This window comes from Pseudorca crassidens, chromosome 2, assembly GCF_039906515.1.
Source record: "Pseudorca crassidens isolate mPseCra1 chromosome 2, mPseCra1.hap1, whole genome shotgun sequence".
NCBI classification, from domain to species: Eukaryota; Metazoa; Chordata; class Mammalia; order Artiodactyla; family Delphinidae; genus Pseudorca; species Pseudorca crassidens.
The window spans coordinates 96,545,088-96,566,340 of record NC_090297.1 but is presented as its reverse complement, the minus strand read 5'-3'; the positions used below and the strand labels follow the sequence as shown (position 1 = coordinate 96,566,340).

The 21,253-nt window shown below is 40.4% G+C and overlaps 1 protein-coding gene and 1 long non-coding RNA gene across 2 annotated transcripts; one reads left to right on the top strand and one right to left on the bottom strand.

The window, feature by feature from the left end:
• Positions 1–8,724: 8,724 nt before the first annotated feature.
• Positions 8,725–16,519, bottom strand: RBM15 (RNA binding motif protein 15). Its single transcript, XM_067727204.1, has 2 exons — positions 13,105–16,519; positions 8,725–9,085 (listed from the first exon to the last, which is right to left on the bottom strand). Exons 1-2 carry the CDS (start codon positions 15,968–15,970, stop codon positions 9,063–9,065), a joined length of 2,889 nt encoding a protein of 962 aa, XP_067583305.1. The 5' UTR covers positions 15,971–16,519; the 3' UTR covers positions 8,725–9,062.
• A 298-nt stretch (positions 16,520–16,817) lies between these two features.
• On the top strand, positions 16,818–18,226 carry LOC137219119 (uncharacterized). Its single transcript, XR_010940990.1, has 2 exons — positions 16,818–16,940; positions 17,492–18,226. It is a non-coding gene; the product is annotated as an uncharacterized lncRNA (long non-coding RNA).
• Positions 18,227–21,253: the final 3,027 nt, after the last annotated feature.

Genomic DNA, 21,253 nt, shown 5'->3' with positions numbered 1-21,253 from the left:
CCAAAATAAAGCCAAGATGTCCCACTCTTTGGTTGGTGTCAACCAACTTCAACATTCTCTTAGTAAGGAAAAGAGAAATCTATCCCTTAAGAGCAGTATTTCATGAGCAAGGAAATGATAGATAAGTTTTAAAGAACAAGAGCTAATATTACCTTCCTTCAATATCCCAACTAGTCAAAGTTTAGTATAAATTAATTTACAAACACCAACCTGTAGATCAGAGGAGTTTATCACACTTGATTAAACCATTTCAAGGCTAAATGCCCCAGCTGTGCAGCATAGTCCTCTGAAGCCATAGTAATAAGATAACTCACCAACTGCCAGGTGTCTTAGGTTCTACGATTAATGGGTGTCTGCCTGGATGAGAACACATGTATGTGCCCAACAGACGACCTCGTCCTGCTTGGCTAAGAGAGGAGAGAAGCTAAAAAACTAGTCAGTTGTACAGTACTTGTTTTATAATGGAAAGAATCAGACTTTGCCCCAGAGAAGAGACTTACAATTCATGCAGACTTTTTAAATGTCCTCTGTACATATTTTATATCACTTACCAGAAAACGACAATAAAGATCTAAGAGGATAAAAACCAATTTTATCACCCCGAAATGAGATATAAGTGAAAGTGAAAATTATCATATTGAGTTCACTGCTTCAAGAAATGTGAAGTCAGAGTCACGAGAAAAATAAATCCATATTTAAACCCTCCTATTACATTTAATGACTTGATGTCAGTTTCCACTCAAGTAAAAATCAGTAGTTCATATTTGCGTTCTAGTACACTAATGTATATATCCTTATGTGAAAACTGATACCATGCCACAGTTAATACGGGTTTATAAATATGGAGTTTAAAAGAAACTTACCCTTTCCCTTTGTGCAGCTCTGACTTCCAACCCAGTTTCTATAGAAACAGAAGGACAAGTGCCAGTGCCAGAAGTCTGCCAATTAGAACTCATCTTTTAGTTGCTGAATAATAAAGCCATATCCCAAAGTCGGCTATAGGTTTTTGATTGTCAGTAGTTCCTAAAAAGAAACCCAGGAGGAAAAAAAGACATTTTAACCAATTACTATACTTAGAAATGTTCCCTCCTTTAAACTTGGCTATTAAAAAAAAATAGAGGAGGTAGATCCAATACCATGTGTTAAATTTTTTTTTTAAATTAGGGCTTCAGATATTTCTAAACTTAAGGAGCAGCAAATAGAAGAAAAGGCGTCTCTGAAGGTTCAAAATAACTTTAAACCATTAATATTAAAGAAAAAAACACTCATGTATCACAGAAATAAAGTATTTTCAACCACCAAACCTTAAAGTTCAGATGAATTCATCCTTTTCGTGGAATGAATTTCCAGTAAGATTAATAACACTGCAGAGGGTAAACTTCACAAATGAAATTTGTCAGGAGAAATAAATGATACAGGTTAAGTCTCCACTAAAAAATAAAAAAGCACCTCTCATGTCTCAGGAGAAATCTATAAATCATAAAACCACCCTAGCAAAGTTTTCTAGAGACGCTGACATTGCTGTGCTTAATGAAAAATCCCTCTAAAACACATGCCAATTTAAAAATTAAAAAATGGTGGGATGAGAATAATCTGGCTGCAATTTTTTATTTGATATCAACATGGTTGCTTGGTTAATGTATTTTAGAATTTTTTATCATAAAAACTTATGCATTAAAAATAGCATTTCTGTATCTAAATTGATATCATGCAATTTACAGTATTTTCTGAACATTCACATTGGTCCATTCCCTTCAATATATACAAATCTTAATATTTATTATTTGTCACTGTGAACTTTAACATAATTAGATTCTTGTTGCTATGTGAGGAAAATCAGTTTATTAATGAAGTTATTATCATACAATTAAAAACAAAAGCAATTAGGAACCACTCCTCAGTCCTGTCCATATCCATCCCCTCCATAGAAAGCTCTGAACCTACCTCTACCAAATTTTCTAAATTATGGGGTACCTATCAGTACAGTGTCTCAAATATCCTCATCTGTATCTATAAAAAAAATAACATATTCTATCTCACAATGAAAAGAGTGGGCTAGAACAGAATAGGAGGGAGAGAACAAAATAAAAGTGTAACAAAATAAGCAAGAACCAACCAACTAGGATAGACAACAATAACCCCTCCCCTATCTTGGTGGCAGAGACCCTCTGGTAATTCTCTGGTCACCAGAAGCTCACTACCTATGAACTCTTGTTCTTACTTTTCTTATTGAAATATTTTTTTTAAATCTTTAAAGTAAATGTCATTGACTAATGCACAAATCTGAGAATCTTATGCATGAGGGATAAGATTCTAATCACCCATTTTTATTACAAAGGACATTTATATATCTGCATCTTAATAAGTACTTCTCAAACCTTCCAGTACAGAGGAATCACCTAGGGATCTGAGTCCATTCAGTGGGTCTGTGCGAGGCCTTGCAATTCTACATTTCTTAACAAGCTTCTAAGTGATGCTATTACAACTGGTCTGAGGGCCACACTTTCAACAGCAGAAATTCTAGAAGACTAAACAATATACATACTCTACTGAACCCAAATTATACTCTGAAAGTTTTTCGCTTTGATGTTCCAACAGTTTTTAAGAGGCTGATTGTGCGTGTGTTGGTCCGTATGTTTAAGATTTGTCTCTAGGGCAGTGGTTCTCAACCCTGGCTACATACTGGAATCACGTGGGCACTTAAAACAACAGTGGGGCCTTGGCAGAGCCCCACTGTACCTAGATCAATTTAAATAATCTACGAGAGATTCCCAGCTATTGGTACTGAAAAGTTCCTCGGGTGATTTTAATGCATAGCCAGGTTTGAGACCTCTGCTACAAAATGCAGAAAAATTCTAAAGAGTGTATTTATTGAAGTGTTTCTCTATAAAAGAATATACACAAACGATATGCTTATCTTGGGAGCAAGGTAAAACTACTGACAGTCAATTTCTATATGCTAAAATACAATTTTATCAAACAACACTTTTCTCAATATGCCTTAAAAATATGTAATAAAAATATATATGTACATGGTGCCTCAAAGTGTTAATTTTACCTGTAATAATATTTCTACCCTGAACATAGATGCAATAACAAGCTTATGCATGACAGCTTTTTATTAAGCCCCTTGCTTGGGTAAAAGGAAAATCTGCTGGTTACGTGAGAAAGGTCAGATACTAATTCACTACTTTAAAACTGTATACACACATGTAACTGGCTTGCATAGGATGACAGCCATTCCACAAAAACCCTCTAAATTGATTTTTAGTATTGAAGTTTGGTTTGACACCACTAGAAAAATTACAAGTTATGAAATACAGAAAACATGGTCAGTGTGTTATAGCAGAAACTATATGTGACTATAGTGTAAACTGTCATGACAGTTTGCTGAAAGCAGAAAGAATAAAAAATGACATGTTGAGAAAATGAGGATGTACAAGGAGGAAGAACTCAGGGTAGTCAACAATTATGAGCCTGAAGAAGAAATAAAATCTCTATTACAGTATTTAAATAAAAGAACACTGCTTATCTCTGAGCAAGAACATATTCACCGTCTTGCAGAGAATTTGAAATGTTCATTTATCTTTGATGTGTAAATGGTTGAAAGATTTCCTGTTTTGAATTACTCATACTGTTTGTCTTCAATTTCTGTAGCTAATTAATTAATTCTTCAAATATCTGGGTACCTATTATATACGAGGCAGTATTCTAGATCTTGGGAATAATTGAAAGAAATCTGAAAGACATTTATTTGTTACTTCCCTGAGACACGTAGTCAAATCTTGATCAAATCACTTCATCCCCCTGCTTAAAACCTCCAATGGCTTTCCATTGCATTCAGCTTTAGAATACAATCTAAACCCTTTGTTCTTGGCAACAAGGCCCTAACTTAGTTTACTACCTACCTCCCTTCTTTCATCAGAATATGAGCTCCATGAGACATAAGGAGCTGTTTTCCTCACCAATATACTCCCAAGACCTAGAATACTACCTGATACATAACAGGTACCTAAATATTTGAAGAATTAAATAATTAGCTACACCAATCAAAGACAAACCAAGTATTGATAATTCAAAATGGGAAATCTTTCAACCATTTACAAGTCAAAGATACACTCAACTTTACCTATAATTCCATTGTATCTCAATCCTATTAGTAACCTAGTTAGGAGGTAGTAGAGAAAAGTGATGGTTCATTGATGGAAAACAACTTATGTTGTGTACACACACACATACTCACTCAATCCTACAATTGCTTTCAATTTCAAGATAGACTACAATCACATTATTTTTTAGATTAACTGAAAACTCAAGGATACTTCAATCAGTTTCTGGCTATGTACCCCTCAGCCAAGTCATAAAACTTTTCTGGTACCCCTTTAGCATTTCATAAACTCAACAGCAACGCTTCTTCACAGACAGTTATAAGGTAAAATTAAATACTAAGCTAGATTGAATTCCTGGGAGATATAATTACATGACTATAAAACAATTACTTAAGTGACAATTTTAAGTAATAAATTCCACGGCATTTGCAGTTTCATTCTGCTTGTCTCTTCAATAGCTCTGAATTTATCTTCTGGAAGCTCCTCTCAGCTTCAGAATCTGAACACTATTCTGGCTCTCCTACCTGAGCCTCTTTTCTAGCACCATCTTCCCTTCCCATGCCTTAAATATGACATTACCCCAAGTTCATAACTTCAACACTCTACTCTCTGTGGGTTAGTGTTGCTCAACCCATGGCCACTGACCACAGACTACATCAGAATTACCCGGAGGGCTTGCAAAAGAACAAAGACTCCTGGGCCATGTTGGCCCTAACAAAGCCCAGAATTTCTGGGGTTGGAGCCAAGGGCCTGTATGTTTCCCAAGAACCTCAAATGCTGATACACTATAGTATGAAATACACTATCCAGACATTTTCTCCAGTTTGCAGCTTTAATCCCATCCCAGCCGCTGGAAAAAAAGTGAGGTATGACAGTACAGTGACCAAGAGCCCTAGCTAGAACAAAAGCCTGGTTAGAACCCTGGCTCTATCACTTACTAGCTGTCAGATTATGGTCTGTGGTGAAAAGTGGATGAGACAATGTTTGTCGAGGACTTGGCAGAATGCTATTTAATAAGTGACTGCTATTAGTATTGTTGCTTTACATCAGCACCCCTCAACTGATTATCCATCCTCACTCCCCACCTGCCTAAAACTGGCTTGCCTTTCAGGACTCCCTATTTTGTTGACCCAACTACATTACCAGTTTTCTAGGCTCAGCCTGCATCTTTTCCATGTATCAACTTCTATTATTATTCATGCTTCTTGGCCTGACATCTCAATCCCAACCTCCCTCCACCATTCTATATCCTTCTCTAACTAACAAATTATTTTGTAAAGCCTTTCTTGACCACCCCAGCTTAAAGTTCATATACTCAATCATATACCCATATGGCCAGTAAAAATTCAATTAATCAAATTTGACCTGTGACATCTCTCATAGTTGTCTTAAACTATGAACTTTTTTCCCCTGATATTTAACTATTTACCTGTTTATATCTAGTTTCTCCAATTAGAGTACAAGTTGCTGACAGGGGTAGACACTATTTGATACTTTGTTCTACATACTCAGCATCTTAGTTCTTAACATACAGCCAGCATTTAATTTATACAGGAACCCTACCTGAATGCTTAATATCACAGCATTTGGGTACAGAAGCATGCTAAGTAATTTTACCTCAAAATCAAAATCTCTTTTTGGTTGCTTCTTAGCAACAATCTTGTCTGAGGTTTGAAGGAATTTTGTTACTCAATAAACTCCTCTGCTTAGAACGTATAACTAGGTTATAATCCAAGTTTTTAAGTAAAAATCCTATTTTAACCAGGAAAGCTTAAAAAGAGCAAACTTGAATGGGAAATGGTGGTGATGGTCAGATAAGCCATAACCATATATCCTATTGCAAAGAAGAAAAATAGATGCTGTACAAGCCATAAGCACTAAATTTATTGCCTCAGATAAACAGCTTGTAAATAATAATGTGCCTTAAGCTACTGAAGTGGCAATTTATAAAATCTAGGTTGTTTTACTAAACTCAGGGTAATCCCCATTTTCAATTTTAATACAACCAGACTTTTCAAAATGAGCACAAGTCAACTCAGGGGTGTTCTTGGAACTATTTCCTTTATAGGAGAACCCTAAATTTAGATCATACAAAAGACACTGGAAAAACCACACATATAATTCCAAAGGGCACTTTCCAATTTATAAAACCAGAACTCTAGATCTAATACTCAACCCAATTAATATTTTTTCTTCATGGTACAGCTGGAAATAAAATGATTTCATGAGTAGTTTCAAAAAACTGTGTATCCTTCCATTTTGCATGACATGGTTTCAGATACAAATAAACAAATGCACTGTCTGCAACATTTTTTCTTCTTCTTGAAAGATGAAGCCTGAGATCTTAGAAAGATACCAAACATGGAGAAATATGTAGAGTGTAACAAAATCTTCCTCAAATTGCCAGTGATTTTAAATATTTTTTTACTAATTGTAAAAACTACTTAACGGGCTTTCAGTAGTCAGAGAAAGAAAACACACTGGAAATTAACATTTCCAACAGGAATAAACTGTTTAAAGAAATGTACATGAGAGATCATTTACCAACTCATGTTTTAAAAACTGTTGAAATGACATACTGAGAACCTAAACACCATCGCACTTCACTTTTCCCCTCTGGAAAGAGATGAAAGATAAAAATCTCATGAAAAAGAAAAATTCTCTTCAAAATATTTGATCCCATTTAAAATAAGGCAAGGAAACCTAAGTTGTATTATACATTCAAGAAGTTGTGCTTGTATTAAGCGGCCAAAGCCTCACACTTGATTAATGTTGGAGGGAGGGGCTGGAAGGGCTCAGAAGGCTGGCAGGGCTAAATGCACAATGAAAATGGTTAAGCGCTAGATCTTCCTCAACACTGCCCATTCACCTTCTAAAGTTCGTTGTAGCTACCTAATTTTATAATTAAATAAATCTCCCTGTGGAAAAAGAACAAAATTAACTATTTTGGCTAAGTTATCCGTCATTCCCAGTCTGATAATACACTTTTTTGCTATACATACTAAAATATTCTTAACTTGGAGGTTTAGAAATCAGTGTTTGTAATAAGCAACATTTTTACACCAGCTGAGTTCTTCCAGCACCATTAAATCACCACTAAGGGTGAAGGCTATGGCTAAAAGAAAACGTCAATTTTTTGTAGATCCAAATCCATAACCAGGATTTTAATACTTTGGCTCTCACATTAAAATAATTTTTTCAAACGTTAAAACAAATTTTAAAACTTAAAACTCAAAATATCAAGTAGAACAAAAGTTCTGGCCTGCAACTTTGTTAATACAACACTTTGGTGAGGGGAGGAAGCTAGTAACAGCAGCAGAGTACCTAAAGACTTCCAATCAGAGAAACATACCCCAAAACATTAAAAGCCCTCACCCTAATAATTATAATGCATTTTGACCTCTAAAAACCCTCTTACCTGTTTACAAGAGTTTATACAGCTGTTTGCCACTGGAACACCACCTTGCAGAGTATAAGCGTGGCATCCTTTGTTGATAATCACCTGTTGCCTAAGTAATCATCATCCCGCATGGAGACAGACAGCACTAGGCCTCTTCCATCCGAGGTTAAAATTCAAAACAAGCCCAACAAGCCTGCATTTCAAGGTGGTCTTCGTCTGCAACTAGTTAAGTTTAAAACTGGCAAACAACAATGGTGTCTGAAGCCAATGGTGCAGCACTGCTGGCTTCCTCTTGAACTCCAGCGTTGTCACTGTGCACCGAAGTCTCCTGCTGCAAACAGGGGAGTTGTTCTCCTGTACTGGAAACAGCTTCCAAAGCTCAGGAGCCCCTGTACAGGATAATGCAGGAACTAAAGGCAAACACTTTTTCCTCCTTAAGGATGCCTCCATTTTTTCCTCACAATCTGTACTACCAACCGAAGTGACTGGGCCTGAGTGTGCGTTCGTACCTATGAAACCGTCACGGTGCATGCACATCCAAGGCATGTGGAACCACAGGTCAAATAAGGCACAGATACCAAGTAACGGTTCTAATTACAAACGCTAGCTCTCAGGAACTCTTCATCCATTCAGAACTAAACCCATCACTGCATAACTCTGGTAAGAAGCCCCTGAAGATGGAGGAGCTCCTCAAATGTGTCAGGAAAGGCTTTATTAACATCATCATTAACATTTAAAAAGCAAGCGGAGCATTTCTCCTTCTTTTGGCAATTTGGTGCAAATGTTAAGAGCAAGATAAAGCAATTTCAAACTTTTCTTCAAATTAAAAATGAAACTAAGGCCAAACGTGATGGGTGAACAAAATAAATCAAAACTTAAATTTCAGCAACTCCGGCTCTTCAAACCAGCAAAGCCCCCGACTCGTGCACTGTGGTGAGGCTTACGGTGCTTGCCCCGGCTTCTTGCGTGCCAGCAAACAGCACCATTTCCTCATCAAGTTGAGGACTGAGAAGCAAACGATCCCCTTCACTGCAAACAAAGGGGGTCACAGTAACACTAGTGATCCTTCAGAATTGACACACTGTGATAGTCAAAATGATGGTCTCCCTGCTTCTTGCTCAAGACATACAAGATCTGAGCAGCAGCAAGTACCCCCTCAGCTGCAAACAAAGGGGTCAAAGGTTTGCCGTCAATTCACTTCCAGGCAGAAAAACATTTTCCTCAAAAGAAACAATTTATTTAGAATAAAACAAAAGCAGCTCAACTGTGAGCGCACGTTTGAGTGACAGCTACTTTTAAGCTGTGTGAGCCATAAAAAGGGTTTTTCTTTTCCAGAAATCTTGTGTACACAGCACAAAGCAAGGTCATTTTTTTCCACTTAAAACACCGGCATTGGCATCACAATAGCAGATACACAACTTTAAGCTGCCATTTTAGTAAAATGCACAAATACTAAACAGATTAGCTTTCTTCCATCAAGAGGCCCATGTAAACTCCACATAAGCCACAACTTCTCTTCAAAAAGGTCCATTAGAGCTTTGAATTCCGTATCTTCATCCGTTGTTCACCAGTTTTGCTTGCGAGGGGGGGGAGGGGAAAAAGGTTATTCAGTACAAACGTTTACAATATTAAAAATATATATATTTCCCCTATGCCATTATAGCTAAACATAACATTAACAAGACCTTCCTGGATAGTCCACCTTGACTTCAAAAAGCACCAATAATACCCACTGGCACAAACCTTGAAATGAATTTACTGTATGAATAGACAACAAGTAGAACAATAGGGTGGATTTTTTTTTAAAGACTGCAATTAAGTGAGGATTATAGGACTGAAAATATCCTTGGTACTCATGTAACTGAGTAAAACATATCAGAAAAAAGCAAGTTTACAATCAATTTATAATCAATATATTCTAAATATAACTTAAAAAATGAAACTATAAAAAGGTGGAGTTTAGTCAAACTTTTACCCCCTCTATTTTCATTCTGTAATTTATATGGAGCAATACAGACCTACTCCATTACTGTACAAAGGGGTCAAGATACAAAGCCTTTTAAAAATCCACCTTCATCTGTGTTACCAAAGACAGCAGCTGTTATTTTCTTTTAAGAAAACCCTCATACAAACAATCGCTAAACAGCCAAAGAACACTGTAGGACTTTTACTTTCCAACTCTGTTTACATCATACATGTAAAACTCTTCATTAAGCTAGACAGTTCACCGTGGTTACCTGAAATCATTTTCTCCCTTTAGGCACATCACTAAAACCAGAATGTTAAGAGGGTCAGCTCCATTTCTCTCCTTGTTCTCATACCTAACTCCTATCTCCAAACCAAACACTGTGGCAGAGACAGAAAAAAAATGTCCAGAAATTCTCTCCAAAAATTTTTTCACAAAAAAGGTCATTAAGGCCCTCTTCTCAACAAGATTTCCTAGATCTATTACCACAGTTTTTGATGAGTGGGTCCTATAGGGAACCAAACTGCAGTTCAAGCTGTATCTGCAAATGAGCAATTTCACTGTCTGAAGAAAGTGGATTTAAAATCAAAAAGACAAAAAACAACACAAAAATTGTCAGTGAAAACCTGCTCATAAAATAGTTTTTAAATAAACCTAAACAAGTGTTTGACTCAGAAAGCAACACCCAACTTACTTTTACTATTGTACCTCAAATGATCTGAGTTAAGAAGGTCCAGAGTATATATATTACCTTCGAAATGTGACAAGAGCTTATACCAGCCAGAGGATGGACATTTTAAGATATAATCCTTAAAGGGAAAACTCTATCTACCCTCAGGTGAGAGTCAAAATATACATCTTAAACCAGGAATTTAAATTTTTTGCATGGAAAACTCTTTATAGGGATACCAGTTATAACCAACAAAATAATATAAAAAAATTGGCTAGGAGCTGAATGATTAATTTTTCATAAACTTTGAAGTTGTGATTAAAAATCTAAATTAGCTTGATGGTTTATTTTTTTTTACCAGTAATACTTAATAAGTCATTTAATGATATCCTGAAGAAATTCTTTCCATTCATTTGAACTGAGTTCCAAAAAAATCAATTAAACAAATACATTTTTTTTAAGTAAAAGAAACAATTGGTTGTCACAAAGAACATCCAATGTTGAGATTATGAAATTCTGGCTAATGAGAATTAGAACCAGATAGTTTTAGACATTTGTTTTCATTACACTCTGAAGTTTTAAGTAGTTTACCAATATTATGAACCTGCACAACAGAACGAGCAACACAAATTAAGAGATTCATCTGAATGATGGCACTCTGCAGGTACACACTAAACTAAACATAGTTATAATACATACATTTAGAAATGGTATCAAGCCATTGTTTCAAAAACATTGAAGCACAAACTGCCCAGATCTAACAAAAGCCACAATGTCAGATTAAGGTTCAAACAAACATGGAGCAAAACCCACAGTACTCTGCTCTTCGGTAAGCTGTCACATCAACTTAAAAAAAAAACAAAAAACACACACACTTTGGATTAGAGTAAAATTAGATGTCATGGACTTCACTCCCTAAAAGAGTAAAATTATTTGTCCAGCCATCTTATCAAAAGATATTCAAAAGTTAATGGTTAGTGAGATTATTTAAACTGGAAAAAATGTATCTAGCCACAAATTGTACTTTGACCCCACTTATGCACAGACTGCACACTTGCATAAGTTTCTGAACAGGTGTCTACTCCACATTAGCATGTCAAGCAAAGCCTTTTAAAAGCAAAAAGGACCAAAAGTCTTAATTGTAGGATTTCAGGTATTTTCCCTACAGGCACACCAAGGACCTTTGTGCTCAGAGCCTAGTATCTTCCTTCTCTCAAAATGGCTAGTTTTTCCAGTTTAAAAACAAAAAATACAAAAACTTCCAAACTTAAAAAGAAAATTTACAAATGCATAGTGAAAACCAAAAAGGATGACACAGAGTGATGAGGCTTTCATGCTGACATGCATTAGACACCTGTCATAACGGACAATTAAAAATTACATGACGTTTCCCTGGGTTATTATTGGTGCTATTTCAAAACTATCAGCTTTGATAACAGAAAGAAAACAGTTGGGTTCTGCCAGGCTTTCAAGAAGTCACTTACACAGACTAGAAACACGACCATGATCCAAAGGTCCTCAAGTTTCTAATCATAATTAAATATCAAAGGCCTTAGCTAAAGTCCTCAACATTTAAATCACAGGGGAAAATATACCTACAAATGACCTGAGAAACTAGGGGTGGGGGTGATGGGGGTAGATGAAAAAAAAAGACAAACAAGGAAAACACCCATTACTGTTAAGCAGCAAAAACCCTTGTTAAGAACCAGAAGTTGATATAATCTTCAGTTTTGGAAAAAAACTGTCAGGATGGGCTAAATTATTTTGTATTCATTCCAGGTGTCTGAGAAAATAAACCACTAAAAAAGAGTTTTCCTAAACTGACATTTCAATTTTCTGTGGTTGGACACCAGTGAAAATATAAACACAAAATTTCAAAGATATTCAAAGTATTTTCAATAATGTAATGTCATTGCTAGCGTTTAAATATGAAAATAAAAATACAAGCAAAATTTGGAGAGTATGTCAAAGGCATTTCACGATGACATATGGCTGATTAATGCCCACTGAAACAAAAGATGACTTATGAGCCTGCAGACAACTCTTCTTTCTATTATTGAAATCAGAAATTTGAATGGATACAAAAATAAAAACTCATCTCTGATGAAAAACACAAGTTTTGAAATATGCACAATTAAATTAGAACTGTACCTGCTACATCTCTCTGAAAAAGTCAGTGAAACCACCACCACACACCAACAACTGACCAAAGAATTCTGATTTTAAAAGCACCTACTCACTTCCTGCATACTAGTGTAAGCATAAGACATATGTGGTCTGTAACATACTCCTCAATTTTTACTGAACAGTTACTGCTACAAACCAAAAGTGCATATACAGGATACAGAACTCAAGAGCCAATGATAAAAATGTGTATGTTAAAGCAAACTCTCTGGGAATAAACCACGTATTTTAAGAGAAATACTCAAATACCTGAATAAAATAATCACAATGCTATATGATTTACCAGCTTATACTAATGAGATTCCTGATCAAATTTCAGCCACACAAACATTTCTGGTACAGGAATTATTTACCTACATACCAATCAAGCCATTTTCAGGTGTATATTATCATCTTTATATAGTCAGTGGGCTCTTTGTTTTCCAAATTGACTTTTCAAATTTCTGGTTTTGTAACTTGGAGGATTTTTTTAAGCTTAAGCTTAAAAAAGAAAAAACTGCAGAAAAAGAGGAAAAAAGTTACTCATAAGAGTGGGAACTCCTAATTAAAGTAAATCCATTTGCCTGCTACCTTTAGGGCATCCCTTTCACTTAAAATAATAGCTAAACTCTCCTGACTTCTATTTTAAAGAGGTTTATAAAAATATAAAAAAGAAGAAAGCTACAACTAAACAACTAATTAAAATTTCATCCAATGCTGTATCCCATCACACATCACAAAACAGGAACCATGTCAAAGTACTAAATACAAGTTACATATGGACTTTAAGACGCACCACGGACAATGATCATGACCAGGTAATCTTCTTCAGATTTGGCCAGTGCCTTGGCAGGGGAATCCAGGAACTGCTGGGAGAACTCACAGGGTGGGAAGGCATGAAGGACTCCGGTGTTTTCCTTGTCTTTGTTGCCCCCCACAGGGAGGCTGATCACCCCGGCGGCCTGCTTTTGCTTTAAATAGGACACGAGGTTCCTAAGTGGCCTCTGAGTAGAGGTGGCAGTGTCTGAGGTGGCCGAAGAAGAGGAGGACCTGCTATCAGAACTTCCAGGCACAGCCAGAAGAATAGCATAACCATTGGGCCCTGCCACTTTGATGCGTCGAGTTACTTCATCCAACTTGGGCTGGTCCAAACGAAGACGCTGAGTGATTTTGAGCTGGGCCACTTTGCCTCCAGTTGAGCCCTCCACAAGAAGACTACTAGCCACCTGGAGGTCACCCTGCAACAGATGCATGTTGGAAGGAAAGTTGCTGTTCTTCAACAGAAGCATGCCCTGCCAGGCCAAACAGAGTTTGGGAGAGGCTGCTGCTGCAGGGGCTGTCCCACCATCCTGTTTCTGGGAAGGGGACTTCAGCTTCGATGAAGCAGTGCTGGTGCTGGGTGCACTCCCATCAGACCGGTCTTCTTTTTTCAGAGGGCTTTTTCCCTCAGTGGAAGCAGCTGTCCGGTGCTTCCTATCCCGTTCAGCTGATGCAGAGTTTTTACGGTCTCGCTTGTCACCCTGGCTCTTCTCCAAACTACCTCGCCGGTCTCTGATTGGAGAGGGCCTTTCCAAGAGAAGACGGGAAGATCGATCATTGTCACTGTTGTAGCGATCCCGGCTACTGCTCAATTCTGGACTGCGGTCAGGAGAAGGTGCACAATGACGTTTTCGTGGACGGTCACTCTCCGGGGACCTATCCAGATGCCGTCCCCCGCTCTCCTCAGGCAGCCTTCGCTTCCTAGGTTGGTCTCTGCTGCTGGGCAGATCTCGATCACCTCTGTCCCGGTCCAAGGACCAGCCATCCCGCCTGCGATCCAAGCTATCCAGTGGCTCATAAGCAGGCACAGCAGTAGCTGCAGTCCGAGTGCTGCGTTCACGAACTGGGGGCAGCGGTGGCACCCAATCGGAGTCAGGATAAAGGTCCCTATCACGATCTCTGTATAGTAACGGTGGTGTCCTGTCCCGAGCACCCCTCAAAGGGTCAGGTGCCCGGTGTCCAAAAGCATCTGTCACCAGTTCATAATGAGTTAAGGGCAGAGGCTGCAGATATTGCTGCTGGTAACGATGTTCTGTGTCTGCAAAGTCTACTCTAAGGCGACGATCTGGGCCACCAAGTGGGAAGCCCCGCATATGGGTCCAGGCAGCATGAGCTGCATCCAGGCTTTCGTACTGGATATACGCCCAACTATCACCTTTGCGGTAGTCAATGGTGCGTATGGTGCCAAATCGGTCAAACTCCCGTGCCAGGGCAGCAAGAGGCACCCAAGGACCCAGGCCACCTACCCAGAGGCGGGTGGTGGGTGTAGCTTTGCCATAACCAATTTTTATAGGATTCCGAATTATAATTTTGCCAGACATTGCTAGTTTGGCCCGGTGAGACATGTCTAGGTTCTCAAATTTGAGAAAACCATAGGTACTGGTCTGGCCCCGAGAAGGCCTCTTGATATCTACTTCTGTGATGACTCCGAAACGATCAAAAGCCCTTCTTAGATCACTCTCTGTCACAGTGATGTCTAGGTTGCCCAAGAAAAGCGTCCGGTTAGCGCGCTGATCATCCTCGGGTGAGATCTCATCCACTTCTCTGAAAGGAGCAGCACCTGCTCCAGCTCCCACCCTTGGCTCCAGACTGTAGGCTGGGCGTACTCTCTCATAGAACGAGTAGTCTCGCTCCCTCTCCAGGTCTCGGGGCAATGGTGGCGGAGGTGGAGGGGGCAGGCGGCCAAGAGCCAACTGCTGCAACCGGTAGTCTCTGTATCCCAAGGCTGCGCCACCAGGGGAAAGTGATCTCTGGCCTCCACCACCTCCTCCAGGGGGGTGCCGGTGACCACCTACAGAGGACCCGACAACACTGGCTGACGGAGGATAAGAATCTTTGTCTAAAGGGGAGCGGCTGCGGCGCCGGCTCACATACACAGCTTCTATCTTCAGGGGCCGGTCATAGAGCACTAGACGGCCTCTGGCATGCTTGGCCGCCCGCGCGTCCTCTGGCCGCCGGAAGTTCACAAAGGCTACTCGCTCATCCCCGCTGCCAGAACCCGAGAGATGACTGATTTTGACACTTACATCACCGAAGCGTTTGAACTCGTGAAACAGTCCGTCCTCCACCGCTTCGTCACTCAGCTGAGACCCCAACTCGCTTATCTTCAATGTCTTGTATTCCCCGCCGTCCCCGCCGCCAGGAGCTGAAGAGGCGGCCCCAGAGGAACGTGACTCCCCGCCTCCACCCCGGGAGCTGCTGCGCGACTCGCCCCCGCCCGAGGAATTTTTGGTGCTTGGGGAGCTGTAACTATGCAAGCGGCTACTGGAGCTGCCCCCACCGGTGTCGTACTCGCGGCTACCACCTCGGCTGCTAGACTTGTCCAGATGAAGGCTGCGCCGCGACCCGCCGCCGCCGTCGGTCTTTCCACTGCTGCTCCCATTGCTGCCACCAGAGCCCCCTAACTTCTTGCTCCGCTCCCCGCGGGGAGTCGAGTCCTCACCACCACGGGAGCGTTTCGGCTTGACTGGGGAGCGCTCTTTTCCCTTCATTGTAGCGGGTCGTCGGAGGTCTTCTCCGCGAAACTGACTAACCCGCCGCCCCGCGCTCGTTTCACACAGCGGAACCGCACGCCGCCATCTTGGACTCCGCCGCGGCAGAGGTTCCCGCCCCGCAGTCTTCATTGGTCAATTAGCTCCTCTCTTCTACAGTCTCATTGGGAAAACTATTTGTCTGTCTTTACATCTCCCCGCGCTCCGGGAAGGCGCCCGCCCGACCACTGTTATTGGGTTCCCAACGCCCTAGTCAGAGTACCTCATTGGTTCTAGTCGTTGTCCGTCTTAACGGTTCCTCGCGCCAGACTGTAGCTCCGCCCCCCGCACTCTATGGTCACCTGACCCGAAGTCTGGAGGCGTTGATTGGACAAAAAGTCTGCCCTGTAACGGTACTTCTTGCGCGGTGAAAGCGGTGATCCCACCTCCTCATCCCTTTCATTGGTTTACGACCCCGTCCTTTAGCCTACTATTTGGGAAGTCGGGCCATATGTTCTAGCATTTTTTTCTGAGAGGCCGGGTCACTGCGATCTCGCGAGAGAGGCAGAGTGTGAGACAGAGAGAGAGAGAAAAAGGGAGGGGGAGGGTTCCCTCCTTCTACCCCCTTCTTCCAACTCCTCCGGCGGCTGAAAGAAGTTTAAATCTGATTGGACGTTGACGAGGAAATTGATAGGCCGAAATAACTGTCCATCACTCGCTTAAAGGGGTAGGCCCCTACACTGAGGAGGCTGCCTGAAGGTGAAAGAGTAGAATACGCGCTTGCTCTGCGACGTCAGTTAGACGTCGCGAGACGGTGACCATAAACCAGATCCGCCTCCCCACGCTTTCTGCGTTCTCCTCTCCAACATTTGTTCGGTCCCGCTGCGTACTTGGTTGTGCTTTGGTCCTCGGGCCTCAGAACTTCTGGGCTTCCTACTTCCTACCTGTGTGGGACAAGGGTCTGGGCAGGCTCTCCGGCTGTCGGGACCCACGAACCCTTCAGGAAGCCGTCGCGGGGCGCCCACCGGACACCATCTTAGCCCCTCTGGCCTCTGCGGGAACAGCCTGAAAAAGCCCCACCCCCCCCCATGCGCCAGAAAGCGCTCAGGGGCCCGCGGGGCAGGTGGGCGGGGCCGGGAGTTCACAGTTCACAAAGCGCCGGCTCACACCAACGTCAGGGGCGGGGCGGCGGCAGTTTTGGGCTCTTGGGGACCCGCAGCCAGGACGCAGCGGAGCTGGGGCGCAGCCCTGGCTCGGGAGCCGGCCTTCCTCTGCGTGTTCCGTTTTCGCCTGAGTGCCCCCGGGCAACCCAGGAGAGTCACTGATGCTTCCAGTTTCGCCGCCCGCGGGCGGGGTGGGGACTGTCAGGCCAGGGCGGAGGGGTCAGGGCTTCCTGTTTTGTGTTGCAAATTTACGTGGATTTGGGGTTTTGTAGTTCCGTAATAGAGCTGCGTTTGTTTTTCATATGTAGTATCCCTCCCTGTTGAATAATCGAGTGCAATTTACGCTCCATGCAGATGTGTTGCGTTTTTTTCTGTGGCTTCTTGTACGTCACCCCACCCCGGGTTAGTCTATACTAGAACCCAGTAGAACAGCCACCTTTCTGTCTGTAAACCCATCTCTTTTAGTTCTTTCAATCGTTAACCGCTTTAAAACCCAACTTTCTTTCCACAGATCTTCATCGTGTCAGACGATAAAGCACTTGCGCGAGGTGCCGGAGACCAAGATGATAACAGGTACCGCCTCTGTCCGGCTGCCCACCGTCTGGTGAAGGGAGGTAGTGCTGAGTTCATCACAGGGGTTAGGTTTCTGCAGTCCTCCCCCGATATCCTCCGGGCAGAGGTTAAGAGGATTCTTGTATTGATCCTCTCAACCACACCTCTCAAGATCCTATCTGTAAGGAGAGAATGTGAGATGTTTTTTAAAGGCATTTTTCAAGGTAACAGGGTCCCCCAAACTGAAACGTAAACTTGAAACTTTTAAGATTAGGGACTGCAACCTGTTTACCCCAGCCTTAGCCATCCTTCTTTTTATTAAGTAATCTTGAGGAAGGTGAAGATATGAGCCTTTTGTCTCTTGATTACATCAAAAAACTTGAAAGAAGCCCAGTATGTAAAAGCATATCTATGATATTGTATTGTGTAGACATAGTCATTGTATTAAAACCAGGTAGTGAAATAACTTCATGAGACATAGTACGATGTGTATAATATGCTACCATTTGTGGTTTTAAAAAATGATATACCTGTATATGTGTTTGTACATTTTTTAATATATATTCATAGAAACTTAATTGAGAATACTTAGAAGTCGTTACTGAGATCATGCTAAGGAGGGGCTAGGTGGAAAAAGACAAGTTTTCATTCTATACCTTTATGCATTATTAAAAGAAAACTTTTGTTTACCATGTGCATGCTATTGCTGTTTCATTGTTTTCAAAATAGCAATTATTTTTAGCTTTCCTTAAAAAACTTTTTATGGAAAAACTAAAAAATATACAAAAGTAGAATGCTATAAAGAATTCTCTTGTGCCCAACACCCAATTTCAACAGTTTTCAAATCATGTCAATCTTGTTTCATCTACACTGTCCTCTTGCTCATCCCCCTCTTCATTATTTTATCTGCCCCTGACATGGAATCAGCCATTTCTCCTAGGGGTTCTGGTTCCTTTTAGTGGGAAATGATACTTACAGATAGAAATCTGGATGCTAGGGAATTAAAAATACACATTATTCAAAAGAAAAAACTTTGCATAGTTAGGGGGTTTCAGTTTTCATCTGTTTCAAGGTTATAGTAACACAACACAAAGTTGAAGTTAAGCCATTATCTGATTACTTTAATCAGTGTTATAGCCAATCCAAATAAATCAGGTTCCATCCAAGGTGACTATTTTTGGCCTAAATTGACCTGCTTAGATGACTCACTGATCAAAAAAAAAAAAAAAAAGGACCAAATAAGTATAGTTTCCCAAATCTCATCATAGGGACTGAGGGAGCACAAGAATTGAGGGAGAGAAGTCAGAGAGCAGTACCAGTATGTGTGGCAGTGCCTGAGGCTCTGCTAGGCTTAGTGGCTTGCCATTTGAAATACTAGGGAACTTGATGGAAGATACTGCCCACATGTGGCTGGAGTAGGAAGGTTTATCTAAGGGGTGGGGAGCTGACAGCCTGTCTGGTATCAAGAGGACTGGTAAGTTTAATGGGTAGACAGAAAAGGACTGGATTCCATTATCAATAACAGAGCCAAAATATAGCCTGTGGGGTGTGTGCGTGTGTGTGTGCGCGTGTGTGTGTGTGTGTGTGTGTGTGTGTGTGTGTGTGTCGGTAGGACAGAACTGAATAATGACATGATATGTTGATCCAAGATGTACTTAAAATAAGTAATTTATTTTGTTTTCATTTTCTCTGTGTTTTTTAAAGTATGAAGTGGCTTAGTGAGGTTATATCAGCCTATGTTCACACATGCACTTTAGAGAGAGCTGAGAGAGGATAAAAGTGACCCATGGTTTAGAGGGCCAAGACTTTAAACACTTTTTCTTGTGTTGTTGAGCGAGTTGTTGAGGTCCAGTCCAGGCTTTCATCTGGTCTCCTTGTGATCTATGGCCAGATTTGTGAGGATAACTGACTGTGAGAAGGATCTTTCAGCGGTCATGAAAACAGAGTTAAGCTACCAAGCTATCATAGCAGCATGTTGATCTCTCCTTTTAGTGCCTTGTCGAAAACGAAGAAATAGTGTTGAGGAAAAGCTGCCATTGCCCATTGTGGAGTCAGTGTTGGCCTCTTGGAGCTGTACAACTCAAAGGCCCTAGAGGACGCACCCAGCAGGAGATTGGCCACAACTAGCTGTCTAAATGCAGTGCTTTCCCCATCTCCTTTAAAATCAGTTTTAGATTAAAAAGGAAAGCAAAATAAAAGTTATGTGCATGGAAGAAAGCTGTGCAATTAAAAGGTATCAATATGTTTTCAATCAAATGTGTTCTTTCCAGCCTCTTCCTTCCTAGGTTTTACTGTTTGTGTATCCTCAGTACATACAGAGACAGTTATGACTGCAATATGAAATTTATCTTGGGAGCCGAGAGCCCTTTGATTTCCCTGACAGATACAAAAAGGCCTGAAGCTGGGAATTTTAAAAAAAAATTTTCCCACTCACAGTAGTGGATTAAAATTTTCTGCTTCATTTTCTTTCATAAAGTGAGTGGTTTCCTAACAGTAAGGTTTGTTTTGTTTGCTCTGCAGAAAAAGTGTGTATTTTACCCATAGACATATATGAAATCCCTAAAATAGCGAACAATCATTTGGGACACAGTTTGCATTATAAAGTCACTTATTTGTGGTTTGTAGAATTTTTAAAAACAGCTTTATTAAGATATAATTTACATACCATAAAATTCACCCATTTAAAGCATACAGTTCAGTGGTGTTTAGTATACTTAAAAAGCTGTGCATGTGGTTCATCCTTTAACATTGTTACAGAAAGCCTCTGTTATAATTTCTCCTACATGACTAAACCCTAATACAATTATCTCTTTCATTTATTTAGACATAGGGCAGTGTCTAAGAGCATGAACTCTGGAAACAGCCAGCCTGGATTAAATCCTAGCTCTGCTGTGGGTCTCAAGAGTTACTGTTAATCTCTCTGGGCCTTTATTTTCTCATCTGTAAAATGGGAATAATCATAGAACCTCTTTACTGGGAAGATTAAATGGGTTAAAACACACTGTTGACCCTCAGTATCCACAGGTTCTGCATCCTTGGATTCAACCAACCATGGGTCACCTGACTGTATTAAGAGCTTAGAAGATGTCTAGTGGTGGTGCGGTGTATAAGACTCCACGCTCCCAAAGCAGGGGCCCAGGTTTGATCCCTAGTCAGGGAACTAGATCCCACACGCGTGCAGCAACTAAGGAGCCTGCCTGCCACAAGTAAGACTCAGTGCAACCAAATAAATAAAGAAATATTTTTAAAAAATTATTACTCTCAAAAAAAAAAAAGAACAGTGCCCAGTACACAGTAAGCATGTATTGCTATTGCTAGTATCTTTTCTCTCTGAACTTGAGTACACAGAATTGGATTAATCATAATCCTTAGTTCATGACACATAATCATCAATGGTCCGTCCATGGGCCTTTAAACTTTTCATTTACTTATCAAGAACATAGTGAATACCCATGAACCTCTCATTCAATGCAAGAAAAAGACAGTTACCAATAATTTACACCTACATAAATGTTTCTCCCTTACCCACTGCCTACCCTCATAGATGGCTACTATCCTGAACCTGGTATTTAGAAATCCCTTGTTTTGTTTTAAGAACTTAAAAAATTTTTAATGTAATTTAAAATTTTTTAAAGTAATTTTAAAATCCCTGTCATGAGGTTTGGGGAAAAATATATATATATGAATTCTTTAAAATTCCTTAATATATATGTATGTGTGT